The sequence below is a fragment of the Lynx rufus genome, unplaced genomic scaffold, assembly GCF_022079265.1.
Source record: "Lynx rufus isolate CCGP_SWC_20201006 ecotype Redwood Valley unplaced genomic scaffold, mLynRuf1.p SCAF_3, whole genome shotgun sequence".
Taxonomy (NCBI): domain Eukaryota; kingdom Metazoa; phylum Chordata; class Mammalia; order Carnivora; family Felidae; genus Lynx; species Lynx rufus.
In genome coordinates, this window is record NW_025814845.1 from 167,285,322 (window position 1) to 167,298,185 (window position 12,864).

Sequence of the window (12,864 nt, forward strand, 5' to 3'; positions counted from 1 at the left end):
GGGTTTTTTTCTTTTCCCTTTCTACAGGGTACTGTTGAAGAAGATGGCTTGGATTTCACTGGCTAAAACTACTCTTCTTATGGAAAACTTGATTATAGTCAAACTTCTCAGTGAATAACCCAAACCCAGTGATTTTGAGGGCCAAGGAGAATGTTTTCCATATAACCTACTTTCTTCTGGACTCTCAATTCCTTTTAATATGTTCTAGTAAGACAAAATAAAAAGCAATGAGAGATTTTCTTAGAATTATTCAAAACCTGTTCTTCCAACCATGGGCATGGTTGGTTTAAACTTCCCTTAGAATTTTGGAGGTTTCTTATCCCAAATCCTTTTGCTTTCATTTCTGAAGCCCAGGCAATTTACCCAACTGCAAAGGAAGCTACATTTCTAAATATTTTATAAATGTCCTCCGTAGAATTTTCAAAAATAAGAGGTATTTGTGTCCTTCTGTGCGATTGTATCAGCTATTGCGTCTGTTCTCCCCATTGTCCTTATATTCCTGTGTCAGCATTTTAAAAACCACCTGGGGTAAAGGAAACTGACTAGGGTAGAATGATCCCCTTATGAATTGGGAGTCTTGCTAAAGGACATTGGACAAGTGAGGATTTCCTATTTTCTGTATCGGTTACTGGGATGTTTCTCCACCTTACACACTCATTAGGTTGAACTGTATGTCAATCTCCATCAACAGAAACAAGTGTTCAGATACAGTGTTTGAATAGTCTTCTCAACAACCAGTGAGTGAAAGAAATTTTGGTGATCCTTGGGCTCCCATTTTTGGTTTAGCCTGGTGACAGGTACCATGTTGTAATGCTCATTTGTCAGCTTTGCAGTGAATGTCCGTGTCTGGGCAATACTACACCAAAGTGCATATTTACACAGCTCTTAATATCATTTGGCATGTAGGAGTCCAGCATTGAAGCAAGCATCTCAGACAGTAGTACTTGATGTTGTAAGCTTAAAGGACACCAGAAACCTTTTTCAAAGAAAAACCCACAATTTCACTAGAAGAATGAGGATTTAGCCCATGTATCTATGTTTCCCTATACCTTTTGCTAATAACAGTTCCCAGTTTATGAGAGAGAAAGCATGTTGGGGTTTGGGATCTGGTGGCATGGATTACTCTGTTAATAAAAAAAAGATAGGAAGGATATGGGGGAAGGAGATAAAAGACCTCTTACTAGGTTGTGAGTAAAACCTGTGAAAGGAGGGAGACAAAGTCTTGAATAGTTTCCTTTACCAAAGAGGGAATTCATCATCTGCATAGCCTCGTACTCCTCCCTCCCCGAGTCCCACTCTAGAAGGGACACTGTTTTGGAAATCTCACCTAATAAGAAGGTCAGTCCACATGACAGTTGATGGATGGGAATCCCTTACCCCTTTCTCCTTTTCTTCTAGCTGAGGCTATTGTTATACATATATAATCCACAGGTAGAAACCACTCTTAAGGGCTTCAGTCAGCAAGTAAGTAGTGAAATAGTTACTACAAATCCTTACAAGCAAAAGATACTGTACTAGTAAAAAGGATGATTATTTAGAAATGTCTTCATTATCTTCTCAAAAACAAGCTTTACAGTAAAGCAAGTTTCCTTGATAGAGGATGGCAAAAGACCTATACATACAGAGAACAAACTGAGGGTTGCCAGAGGGCACGGCAGGGGAGGGGGTGCAAAATGGGTGAGGGGGAGATACAGGCCTCCAGTTATAGAATGAGTAAATCATGAGAATAGAAGGCACAGCATAAAGAATACCATCAGTGATACTATAATAACGATGTGACAGGACACATGGTAGCTACAGTTGTGGTAAATATAATGTATCAACTTGACAAATCACTGAGTTGTACACCTGAGATGTAACGGTATCGACTATACTTAAAAGAAAAAAAAAAAAAGATGGGGCGGGGGGGAGGATGTATTTTACAGGTACCCTGGGAGCTGTTGAGGGATCAGCCAGAGGGGAAAGAAGTCATGATTCAAGAAAATCAGAGTGAGTTGAAAATAAAGCAACAAGGAAGTTAGGTTTGAAAATTCAAATTTTGTTGAATTCTAAAGTTAAAGGTATTTCTTATGTTCTGTAGAAAGCTGGGGTGTGTGTTTCAGCAGTTGAGAAAGTTGTGTGGTAAACGTGTCTCTGTGTAATACACACAGCTTCTGAAAGTGAGACTGTCAGTCTATACTTTATATGTATTTACACCTGTGACTCAAGATGGTTTAGAAGGCATGCGCCTTGGGGAAGTATATATATATATGGATATATATATTGTGGTAACAGGACTTGTTCTTCACTTTAGACTTCGTTGGAGGGTTTTAACATAATTTCGAATGTTTTCATCTAAACAGTAGCTCCCAAGATGGCTGGCTGCCTGTTCTGGGTTTGCCTAAGGCCATCATTTCAAACAAACATTTTCACTGCTGTCAGAGCTCTGCAGTATTCCCATTTTCAAAGCCTCTTCTATTATAGTAAATCATACCCCTGCGGGTTCTAAAGATACTAAAAATACTTTTCTCTTGTCCTCTTTTACTTTTAAGGTCCTTAGGGACCTTATTTTCTTCAATTTCTTTTATCTGGGGGAAAAAAACAACACTTCTTACATCAGTTCCCTAGACATGTTGGAGGACTCTTTTATATACTTTACTGAAATATCATTTTAAAAATGACACTTCCCAAGGACCAGTTTTTCCATTTGTGTTTACGTCTGCATCATATGAAATTTCAAATCGATCAGGTGACCGTTTTTTTTAAATAAAAATTTAAAAACTCATCTAACACAAGTTTAGAACATACATCCTTTTTAAATCTCTGTGTTCTGAATATTTAAGAGCAAACCGCCCCCCCCCCCATAAGCCAAGGGGTGTGTGTGTGTTTAATGGAATACTAAAACGCCGCCTCAGTTTCTTTTAAAACCTCAAGGCAAACACGTGGTTATGGGTCTGACATTGCTGGTCTGCTGGCCTTTTGTGACTAGATATTGACCAGCAGAGTGAAAATTGCTTGTCACTCTCTGATGGGCTTGATCTGGCTTCTTGCCTAGAGATAGAAAATCAGGCCCTCCAGGAACATTGGTAAATTTTATCTACATTTATATTGCCTTTTCTGTTTCTACACAACAGTTGCGGTTCAATGAAACAAGTTCCTGTCAATAACAAAGAGTTGATTTCTTATCCTAATAACTTAGGTATGACTTCCTGATACTGTTCAAAATAGGAAAAGAAAAATCCTTTTATTTGTTTTGTCAACAGAATATTATTATTTAATATTATTAAGGAGCAAGGGTGGGAGTTTTTAAAATTAGGTAACTTTGGGGCCCTTTCAGCCTTGTCATTGTCTCACAGATGCTCTTCTAAGTAATTTTAAAACAAAGTTTGAAGCAGCTGCCCTTTGTAAGAACATTACAAACCATGCTTACATGACACACAGCTGGGCTTACTGCTCATGGTCATTACTCGCGGGTCTTCTCCAGCCTCTCTGAAGGAGCAAGGCTAAAATCACTTCCCTCCACCCTCCTTTGTTTTATGTACATATTGTAGCTGATCTCCAGAATTTTTGACCATGCTTTATCTATAAATATAAAATTGAAGTTCTTGAGAATTAACCGTTTAAGTTAAAATAATTAGGAAGAGCTTGCCCCAGGTTGACTAATTTATAGTTTTTCTTTGTATTACCAGTTTTTTTCCTCCAGTTTTTCTATTGAAAAGTATTCCTGAACCCATAAAGACTTGTTAAGATATCATTCTAGAATCCCCACTATTTATTATAGTTGTTATAGTAACAGTGGAACCCAAGTTTTTTTTCAGAGCATTATTCAGTTTTTCATATGTAGGCAGAAATGATTTCAGGGGAAAGGTGAACCCAAAGCCCCAGTTGTGGGCATGAGGCTCCAATTTCCTAAATCATTTGTGGTTATAATGATGGATAGATACCACCTTGTCTGGCACCTGGTCCACAGCTTTCCTGAAGTCTGCTATAAGAGGGAGTAAAGGGCAGCCTGGGGGCCCCCAGCAAGAGCTGGAGGAGGGTCTGGATGAGCTGGAGGGTAGTTCCAAAGCAGTGTTGCCACAGCCCCTCTTCGGCACTGCTGTGATCAAATGCTCATAGGAAAGCCTGAAGAGAGAGCAGATGTGTATGTAGGGGAAGAAAGCTGTGTAGTTGAAAAACAGGGTTGTTATTCTTGAGTTGTACAGAGAACTGCGTTAACAGTAAAGCTTTGTGCCATTGACAGGGTGTGAAAGAGGTAACCTGTGTTACTCTGAGACTTGTGACCTGCCCTGCCTATGTCTAGCCAGCCAGAGTGAATGGGGCCAGGGTTAGCTGCCTTCATCTATGCAGTCACAAAGGTAAAGGTGATACTGGAGAGGATATTCCCTCCTGGGAGGCCTTGGCCTCACGCCCCAGCAACCTCGGCCAGACTGGCTAAATAACACCTTTGTCTGAGACAGGGTTATGCATGTTCTCCTCTTCTACACCCTCATGACAAGTCAAGGTGGCTTAAGATCAAGAAGCAAGGACATGGATGTGGACTATCCCTCCGAGCAGCTCTAAAGTAGGGCCATGCACATTGCCTTCCTGTAAGTTCTTGCCCAGATTCCCTTCACTTCCTTGACGTAGCTATCTCCAAATAACTTGTTGTGTTTTGTTTTGCATGTTAAAGTGGAAGTGCATGTAATAAGGAGGCCTACCACAGATTTTGATTTGCGGCAGTAAAGACACATTTTTTGGTCTGTCAGAGAACCTTTTTGAAGATGCCATCATGAGCACCTTTTCCTTTCTCAGTGCACTGTGACCAATATTGTTTTTTCCTAATAGAAATGTCAGCAGGCATTTCCTAAGAAAGGATCCTGGTTTCGCTTCCTGAGGTGGTCAGACATAAGAGTAGCTGGTGATGGTCATTTTTTTAAAGGCTCTTCTGAATGATAGATTATGTGCTTGTGCTGAGAGATTACTTGCTTTTTCTTGCTTTCAGTTATGTTTAAGAAAATGGTGAAAATGTTATTTATTGGCAGAAGTGAACAAGTCTTTTTTGTGATCAAGAAATTAATTTGTTCAAATTTTATTGTAAATTGGAAGTCATCTTTAAAAAAAAAAAGCACTGTTAAAATTAAATGATAACTTTATTGGCTTCCTGTGTCTTTATTTCCTTTATTTCCTGTTAGAGGCACTTATATTTGGCTCTTATCCATTAAATAATTCCAGAAGTCAAGGGAAGGCCTGGTGTTTGATGTCTGGTCTGGTCTCTGATAAAGGAATCTCATCACAATAAAAAAAAAGACCTCTTTCCTTCACCCTCTTCAGCCCTTCCTTTAGTTTTAGACAGGCTTTGGTGGCTGCAGGGTGCTCTCCCACTCAGAATCCACTGCCTTGCCCCAGCCTCCTTCCCAGCACTCTGCCCACCACTAATTCAAGTTCCAGCTCCTTCTGTTGCTTCTCTGGCAGAGGCCACTACTTGTAGAAAAGGAAGAAAGACATCCCAGAAAATGTGTAGTCTTTACAAAAGATATTAAAAATACTTTTTATTGTAGTAATTTAATAACTCTGCATATGATCCTAATAATAACAGGCATGAGTTCCATCTTGGGAAAAGTCAAAGGAGCCAGAGAGGCGTTGAATGTGGAGCTGAACTAACAAGAAAAGGAAGTGTAAGACCAGCCTTTTGATTCCTTTGAAAGTAGAACTACCCTGAGGTGCTATGGACTCAGAAGGGAAAATAAATGGAGGATTGAGGGTAGGGCAAGCACCCAGGGCCCTTGCAGAGGAAAACGTATCTGAAGGAGTTTTATCAGTTCTGGCAGTAGAGGCAGAAAGTCTAAATCGAGGCCCTGCCAGGCCTAAGTAACGCAGTTTTACCAAAAGTACGGCCACATCAAGGGCCACAGTGCAGTTGACAGGCCTAAAAACAAGCCCAGATTTCTAATAACTTGGGTATGCATTTTGGGATCTTCGTTATTCCCCAATAGCATCCTGACTTAGCAATGTCCTTATACCGCAGCTAAACGTTGAGTAAAATGAGGCAGTGTTTGCCCTTATTTCCAGAGTTGTGAAAAAAATTATTTAAAATACTGGAAATTAAGAGCTAAAATGCAAACTCATGTTTACCTCCCACTACATGGAGACTCAACCCCTACTTGGCTGCCTGCTTTATGTAATTACATGGTCTTTCTGGTTTTTCTATCGTGACTTGCAGGTTTTAGGAAGAAACTAATGTTGATCTAGTAGATTCATAACAGTGGGAAATTAGGCTTTTTAATGTTGGTGCAGTTCAGGGGAAGGTTCATCATAGAATCAAAGAGTGGGAAGACAAAGTCCTACTTTGAAGGCCAGTGGACACCATAAAGTTGTGCTCTGATCAACATATCAACCGTCTTGTCTTCCTCATCTCAGTTTACCTGCACTAGGAGAGAAGGTTGATGCAGACCTACTTTTCCAGCTCCTGGTCTGTGTGCCCTTCTTTGTGGCTGAGTTAACTTGGCTGGGTTTTCCCTCTGAGGTCATCATTTATTTATCCATCCCTTATAAAACCTGCTTTCTAAAGAGCTGACAGCCATTTGCTCGCTCTTTCTTTCCTGAGAACTAAAAGAGGTCCCTCCAGCTCAGCTCTTCTCAAAGGCACCACATCTGCACGTGACACTTGTTCACTCATCTATAAAAGGAGGGAGAGAGAACAGTCTCTGATGTGATGTCAGTGTAAAGGCTTCCTTGAATATAGACTAGACAGTTGGACAAAGGGCTGAGTTCTCTCACAGCCTTCGGGCTGGAATGGGACTGACTCAGAGGACCCTGAATAGGTGTCGCCTGTTCCGTCCTGTGTGTGCTAGGGGGAGATCTGTGCAAGGCAGGCCTGGAAGCCGCCGCCTCCATCCCCGTGAAGGTCCACTCACTTGCCCCAGCCGCCGGGCCCCAGCACTGACCATATTTGACCTGTGGTGGGTATTTTTTCACTCCGCTCTGGTCTGCTGGCTTTGTTCCCCTGGCAGGAAGAGAACACTCTTCTGAGAGTACAAATAAATTTGCTCAAAGCCTAACCAAAGAATATACTAAAGTTTATCCGTGTGGAGGAGAAGAGAAGGAATAGCAGATGCCCTTCCTTTGCCTAATGTGGAAGGACTGAGGCACCGGGCCAGGAAGCCACTTAGCTGCTCAAGGGTGGATCTGAGTGCCACATTCAAATGCCAGACTCCCAGTACTAGATAAGGAAACTCCTCAAGAAACGGGACTTCAGGTGTATGTCTTCTGGGATCCCTGGCTTCTTTTTCCTCACTTGAGAACTAAAACTGAACTCTCTGCTCACTTACTTACAATAAAAAGCGACTTAAGGGCTCTTTCCACTCATCCTCCCTCTTGGTGACACAGGTTGGTTTTCAGAGTGACCCATATTTCTGTATGAAGAGCCACCTTCTTCTCCTGAGGCTGCATGTGAAGAGCCAGATCTATTGGGAGTCTCTTGGCTAATCAGGGTGGTGGGCATGGACAGATCTCTGTTGACATGAGTGTCATGGGATAATTCACAGAACAAAAGGTGGCAGGCTGGAGGATCAGGTGGGGGTGGGGCATACTCCCGACCAGGATCAGATAGCTAGGAAAAACAGAGTAGTTATGTAACTGTGTTTACTGTGGCTCAGGTGACTCTGAGAAGTCAGAGGCAGCCCCCTGACAGAAGGCAGTGCCAGAGACTGGGAAGAGTCACAGGGAGGGAGGTCCCTGTTAGATAAGGGAGTCACCAGAGGAGACAGTGTATTGGGATGAAAAGAATTTTTTTGTTGTTGACAACAGCCTGTCACCTGGGACAGCCTTCTCTATCCTTAGCCTCTCCCTAAAGCATGCCAGCTGTCTGTGGGGTTGAGCCAGCAGCAAGTAGAACTGAGGGTGGAGGGAAGAGTCCAGAAATCAGATACCTGTTTCTTGGCTAAATCTTTGGACTTTGCTACTTCCCGCTCCCCCCCCCCCCAACCCTTAATCTTCCACTTTTTCTAGGAGGGATTCTTGTCCCTAAATGTGGGCAGGAAAGGAGGAATCAGTCAAGGTTCCTTATGCTCTATGCTCCCACCAATCTCTCATCCTCCTTGCCATGAGGCTGGATGGCCACCAGGGAACCTGCAGGGATCCTATTCTAGCTCCTCTTTGGTCTAGGCACATGGCCTAAGGCTCAGAAGGAGAGAAATTTCCACTGGATCAAGGGCAGAGCAGGTTCTGATCTGAGAGAGGTGATAAGCCCAGTAGAGCCTGGGCCTAAGTAGACAGGTAGAAGTCAGAGCAACTGGGGAGAAAGGCTCAGGTCTCCAGTGGGACCTACCCGGCCTCCTCCTACAAAGCTGTTTACTGGACTCCCTATTCCCATAGAGATGAAACTGGTGGCCAGTCCCCAGCTCCTTGCCCCTGGCGGCTACCTCCCTTTGTGAGAAACAGGAAGTGAGGACCTTTGTCAGCTCAGCTGCACCGTCTACATTAAATATTTATCTTGGAGTCCAGGTCAGAGCCCTAGAGAATAAGAGACGCTCGCTGCTGGTGAGAGAGGGTATGGCCAGGATTCCTGGAATTGGAAGATCTTCAGCTTCACCATCTTTGGAGAACAAGGAAGAACATGAACGAGATGTGGCCCTTCTTAGTCGCAAGGATTCTGACAGGTGGGAAAAGACTGGTGATAAGGGAAATGGGCACATATTTTATCCCTGAGGGAGACAAGAGGATGCTGCCCAGGGTGGGTAAGCAAGTATCCAGGCTCTAGGGGCAGGAAAATGCCCTGCTGCTTGTCCTCAAGAAGTCCCAGAAGGCCTATGCTCCTTTCTGCAGCTGTCTTCTGTGGGCGGGGCTATCCATCCCCTCCCTCCCCTCAGCTTTCCTGGAGAACCATGGATTGTTGGAAGGGGCCTTAAAGGTGAACCCGTTCAGCTCCCTGCTCGGTGCAGCAATTGCTTTTATAAAGATGCCCCATAATCGGTAGGCTTGGAACCCCTGTAATCATTCTAAAAGTTCTTTGGAAACCTTGGGCCTGCTTCCAGGTATGCACCCAAGGGTCTCACTTCTGCTAGTGCAGCCGGTCTGTTTCCCCACAGCAGTCCCGCAAACACTGGAAACTAGCAGCATAGCATGCCTGTCTCTCAAGCTTCTCCACAACCTAAATATCCCTCCTTCCTCTTTCACATGCAATATTGTTTCAAGCTGGTTCATCACACTGGGATAGCGCTTTTAACTGAATTGAGAAAAGATAAAGCTAATAGCATCAATAATGGTGGGATTAAAATTTTTTTTTCATCTTTCTCCATTCTCTCTCCCTTCTCAAATTGGAGTGGAACGATGTGCTTGGAAAACACTCTAAAGTGCATGGTGGCCCCAGGGCACCAATCTTAAACCCATAGGTACACATAAATGTTTTCTTATTTTTATAATTTATCACTGATTACTCCCAAAATGGATCTGAAATTGCCCAATATCTACTTGCTGTTTGGTTGTTTTGGGGCTTGGGGTCCTAGAGACAAGCTAAGGGCTAAGAAGTACTCCAGTCTTTACATTAGCAGTAAAATCTACACCCTCTGTGGGGACACAGAGGCTTGTGGGAGAGGGGAAAGAAGGGATGGCCAGAGGGGTTGGGAGCCAATGGGCGCGGGCTCTTGGGACTGGTGTCAGAGCCTCGGGAACAGCGGAAAAGCAGCAAAATCAAAACAAATACGGTGTATGGGAACACCAAGACCCTGGTAACCCCATCCCCGCCAAAGGGACCCCGCCCTCATCCTTTCAGGGGCGCGGCGCGCCCAGGGGGCCGCTCCCTAAGGCCGATTTCCTCCCGCCACCGCCCTCGGCGGTGCTTGCACGTGTGTGAGCATCCGCCCATTTGCTGGTGCACGCGTGCCTGTGTGCGTGTGTTTGTTTGCACACGCCCGGACACGCGCTTACGAAAGCACAAAGTCTGTCTCCCCAAGTAGGGAGGGAGGCGGCGGGACCTTAACTCGGTCCGCTGAGCTACTCCACTTGTTGGGGTGCCCTTATCTCGGCCCCAGCCTGTCTGCATCTCGGTCCTGTCTCCGGGGCTGCTGGCTCGGTATCAGTTGCTGGCTTGACCCGGGACCTTTAATCATTCCTGCCCCCTGTCCTGGCTCCGCCGTGCAGGGCTGCCTTCCCACACGCTGGAAATGTCGCTGGAAACTCTGAGTGGCGCTCGCCACCCCCCCACCCCACCCCCGCCCCCCCCCCCCCCCGGCCCGATGCCAGCCCTGCGGTGGGGGCCGAGGAAGGCAGCTGGGAAACCAGAGCGGGCTCCCCAGGGACCCTCGGCGGCCCCTCCCGGCGCCGCCCGCGGCCGGCCCGGCCCCCTCGGCAGGGGGCCACAGCGTCCCCGCGGCGCGCCCCGACGGAGGGCACTCGCACGCCCCGGCCGGCCGGCCGGAGCCCCCGCCCCGCAGGCTGGAGAGGCCCAGATTGGAGGGAGACAGACTGCGCCGCCCGCCCGCGCGCTTGTCGCGGTCCTCCCTCCCTGCGCGTGCCCTCGGCCCGGTCGATCCCCCTCTTCCTCCTCCCGCGCCCTGCCTCGCGGAGCCGGTCCTGACCCGGTCACGAGGGCGGGTGGCACAGCCCGGACTTCTCCCTGCCCTCCCTCCTCGAGAGCCCGCCGCGGCCGCACCAGGCAGGAGCCGGGCAGAGATGCTCCTGCCCTCCCGGGCGTCCTCGGTCCGCGCCACCTGCTTGCTGGGAAAGGTAGGTGCTGCTAAGGGGAGGGGGCGCCGAGGAGGCGGGGGCCCCGCAGGCGGGGAGGGACCCGTGCCCAACCCGAAGGCAAGGCAGCGTGCCCCTCCCCCTAGAGTCTCGTCCCCAACTCTGGGGTGGAAAGAGGTGAAGAAGTCCCTCCTCAATCTAGAAAAGGCGAAATTCGAGAAAACTTGCCCTTGTCCACGTGGACTTGTATCTGGGAAATACCTGGAAAAACGCCTAGGGCCAAGCCCCCAAGGTCAGGTCCGTACTTGGAGTTGCAAAGGAGTCTGTCAACTACAAACAGGGAGCTACTTCACCTCTTGCAGCCCTTGGAGTGAAGGACTGCCAGAATTCTGGGAGGACCCCAGAGGTTTCCTGGCACCCTCTCTCTCCTCTGCCAGGTGCAGGACCAGTGCCTCCATGCCCCCATCTCCGTATGAGTTTCTTAGTTTCTGCTGGCACAGCCACTGAGAGAAAAAACTCAGCCCACTCTTCCCCACCCACAGCTGCCTATCTCTAGAGGATACCTGCCACAGGCAACAGTGTTGGGGAGTGGCTTGCTACACCACCAAGGATCAGCAACCCCTGAAAAACTGGGTGCAGGGAGGGGGCGACCTCCTGTCCTCCCCATCCTACCAGAGGGCAGTTCTCTTTGAGCACAGCAGGGTGGGACGGCAGGAGGGGGAAGGAGGCCTGGGTCAGCTGATGGCTGGGACTGCAGATGCTGACCTCGCATCTTGGTTTCAAGCAGTCAGCTGGGAAGGGAGGGGCTGCTGCTAGGACCCAGCCTGCCCCAGGCCTCTGGATCTCCTGCTCTCCCCTGCCTCAATTTCCCCCTCAAGGGGAGGGAGAACAGCGGGAGCTGGGGTGTGTCTGCATGTTTTGCTTTTGGTAGGAGTCCTAATTGGATCCAGCTGGGGAGCTGCCCCTCCTCCAGCCTCAGCCCTCACTCCCCCCACAGCCAGGGATGGGCAAAGAAGAGCACTGTCCCCAGTAGGTCTTTCAAACGGTAGAAGAAATCCCCACTCAGAACAGAGACAGGGACCTGCCACCAGCCTTGTCGGTACCCTCCAGCCCCTGTGGCCTGAGCAGGAACAGGGCACAGGATGTAATCACAGCCCCCTATTGTATCTTCATCCCCTCTAGTCTCTGTAGACCTTGTGCTACCCCTATGAACCCCTGCTGCACAGCCCCCCCCCACAGCTACCCTTCAGCTTACATCCTTCTGTACCCACCCCCACCATGCTCACATGTGTCCCACCCCCACAGTACCTCCCACACTTCACAATCACAGCTCTGCACTTACGTTCCACCACACACAAACACAGCACCTCACAAGGCCCCCTGGCCCGTCTCACGAGCTCCCAAGCTCCACAGGCACATACAGGCCTAACTCGAACACACAGGCCAGAATGGGTCCAGCCCCGGCAGTGGAGGTTGGCCTAGCTCTGGTCCAGTCCAACAGCACACGTGAGGAGGGACAGCCCTGTTGGGCAGCCTGACCACCTTCATCTCCTGGGTGCCTGGAGTCCCCTTCTCCTGACCAAGCCTTTGCATGAGGCAGAAGAACTAGGCTGGCCAGTCAGGTGTGCCCAGCTCTCTGTATCCTCAGCCTCTCCCTAAAGCATGCCAGCTGTCTGTGGGGTTGAGCCAGCAGCAAGCAGAACTGAGGGTGGAGGGAAGAGTCGAGAAATCAGATACCTGTTTCTTGGCTAAATCTTTGGACTTTGCTACTTCCCCCCACCCTTACTTAATCTTCCACTTTTCCTAGGAGGGATTCGTGTCCCTAAATGTGGACAGAAAAGGAGGAATCAGTCAAGGTTCCTTGACTTGTTCAAAAAACAGCATAGGGGCACCTGGGTGGCTCAATCGGATAAGACTCCAACTTCAGCTCAGGTCATGATCTCGCGGTTCGTGAGTTCGTGTCCCGCGTTGGGCTCTGTGCTGACAGCTGGAGACTGCTTCAGATTCCGTGTCTCCCTCTCTCTCTGCCCCTCCCCTGCTCATGCTCTGTCTCTCAAAATGAATAAATGTTAAAACAAAACAAAACAGCCTAGAGGATAGGGGCACCTGGCTGGTTTAGTCGGTAGAGCATGCGACTCTTGATCTTGGGGTTGTAATTTTAAGCCCCATGTTGGATGTAGAGATTACTTTAAAAAAATAAAATAAAATCCTAAAAAAAAAAAA

General features: G+C 47.6%; 1 protein-coding gene across 2 annotated transcripts in view; it reads left to right on the top strand.

Annotated features, from left to right (window-relative positions):
• PPP3CC (protein phosphatase 3 catalytic subunit gamma) overlaps positions 1–8,641 on the top strand; it is a 108,025-nt gene extending 99,384 nt beyond the window's left edge. Inside the window, exon 15 of one of the 2 annotated variants that reach the window (XM_047092180.1) lies at positions 8,464–8,641. In XM_047092180.1, coding sequence (XP_046948136.1) covers positions 8,464–8,483 — 20 coding nt within the window. In that variant the 3' untranslated portion in view covers positions 8,484–8,641. Of the gene's footprint in view, positions 1–27; positions 5,110–8,463 lie in introns of those variants that run through there. The other variant, XM_047092182.1, reaches the window with a different exon arrangement.
• Positions 8,642–12,864: the final 4,223 nt, after the last annotated feature.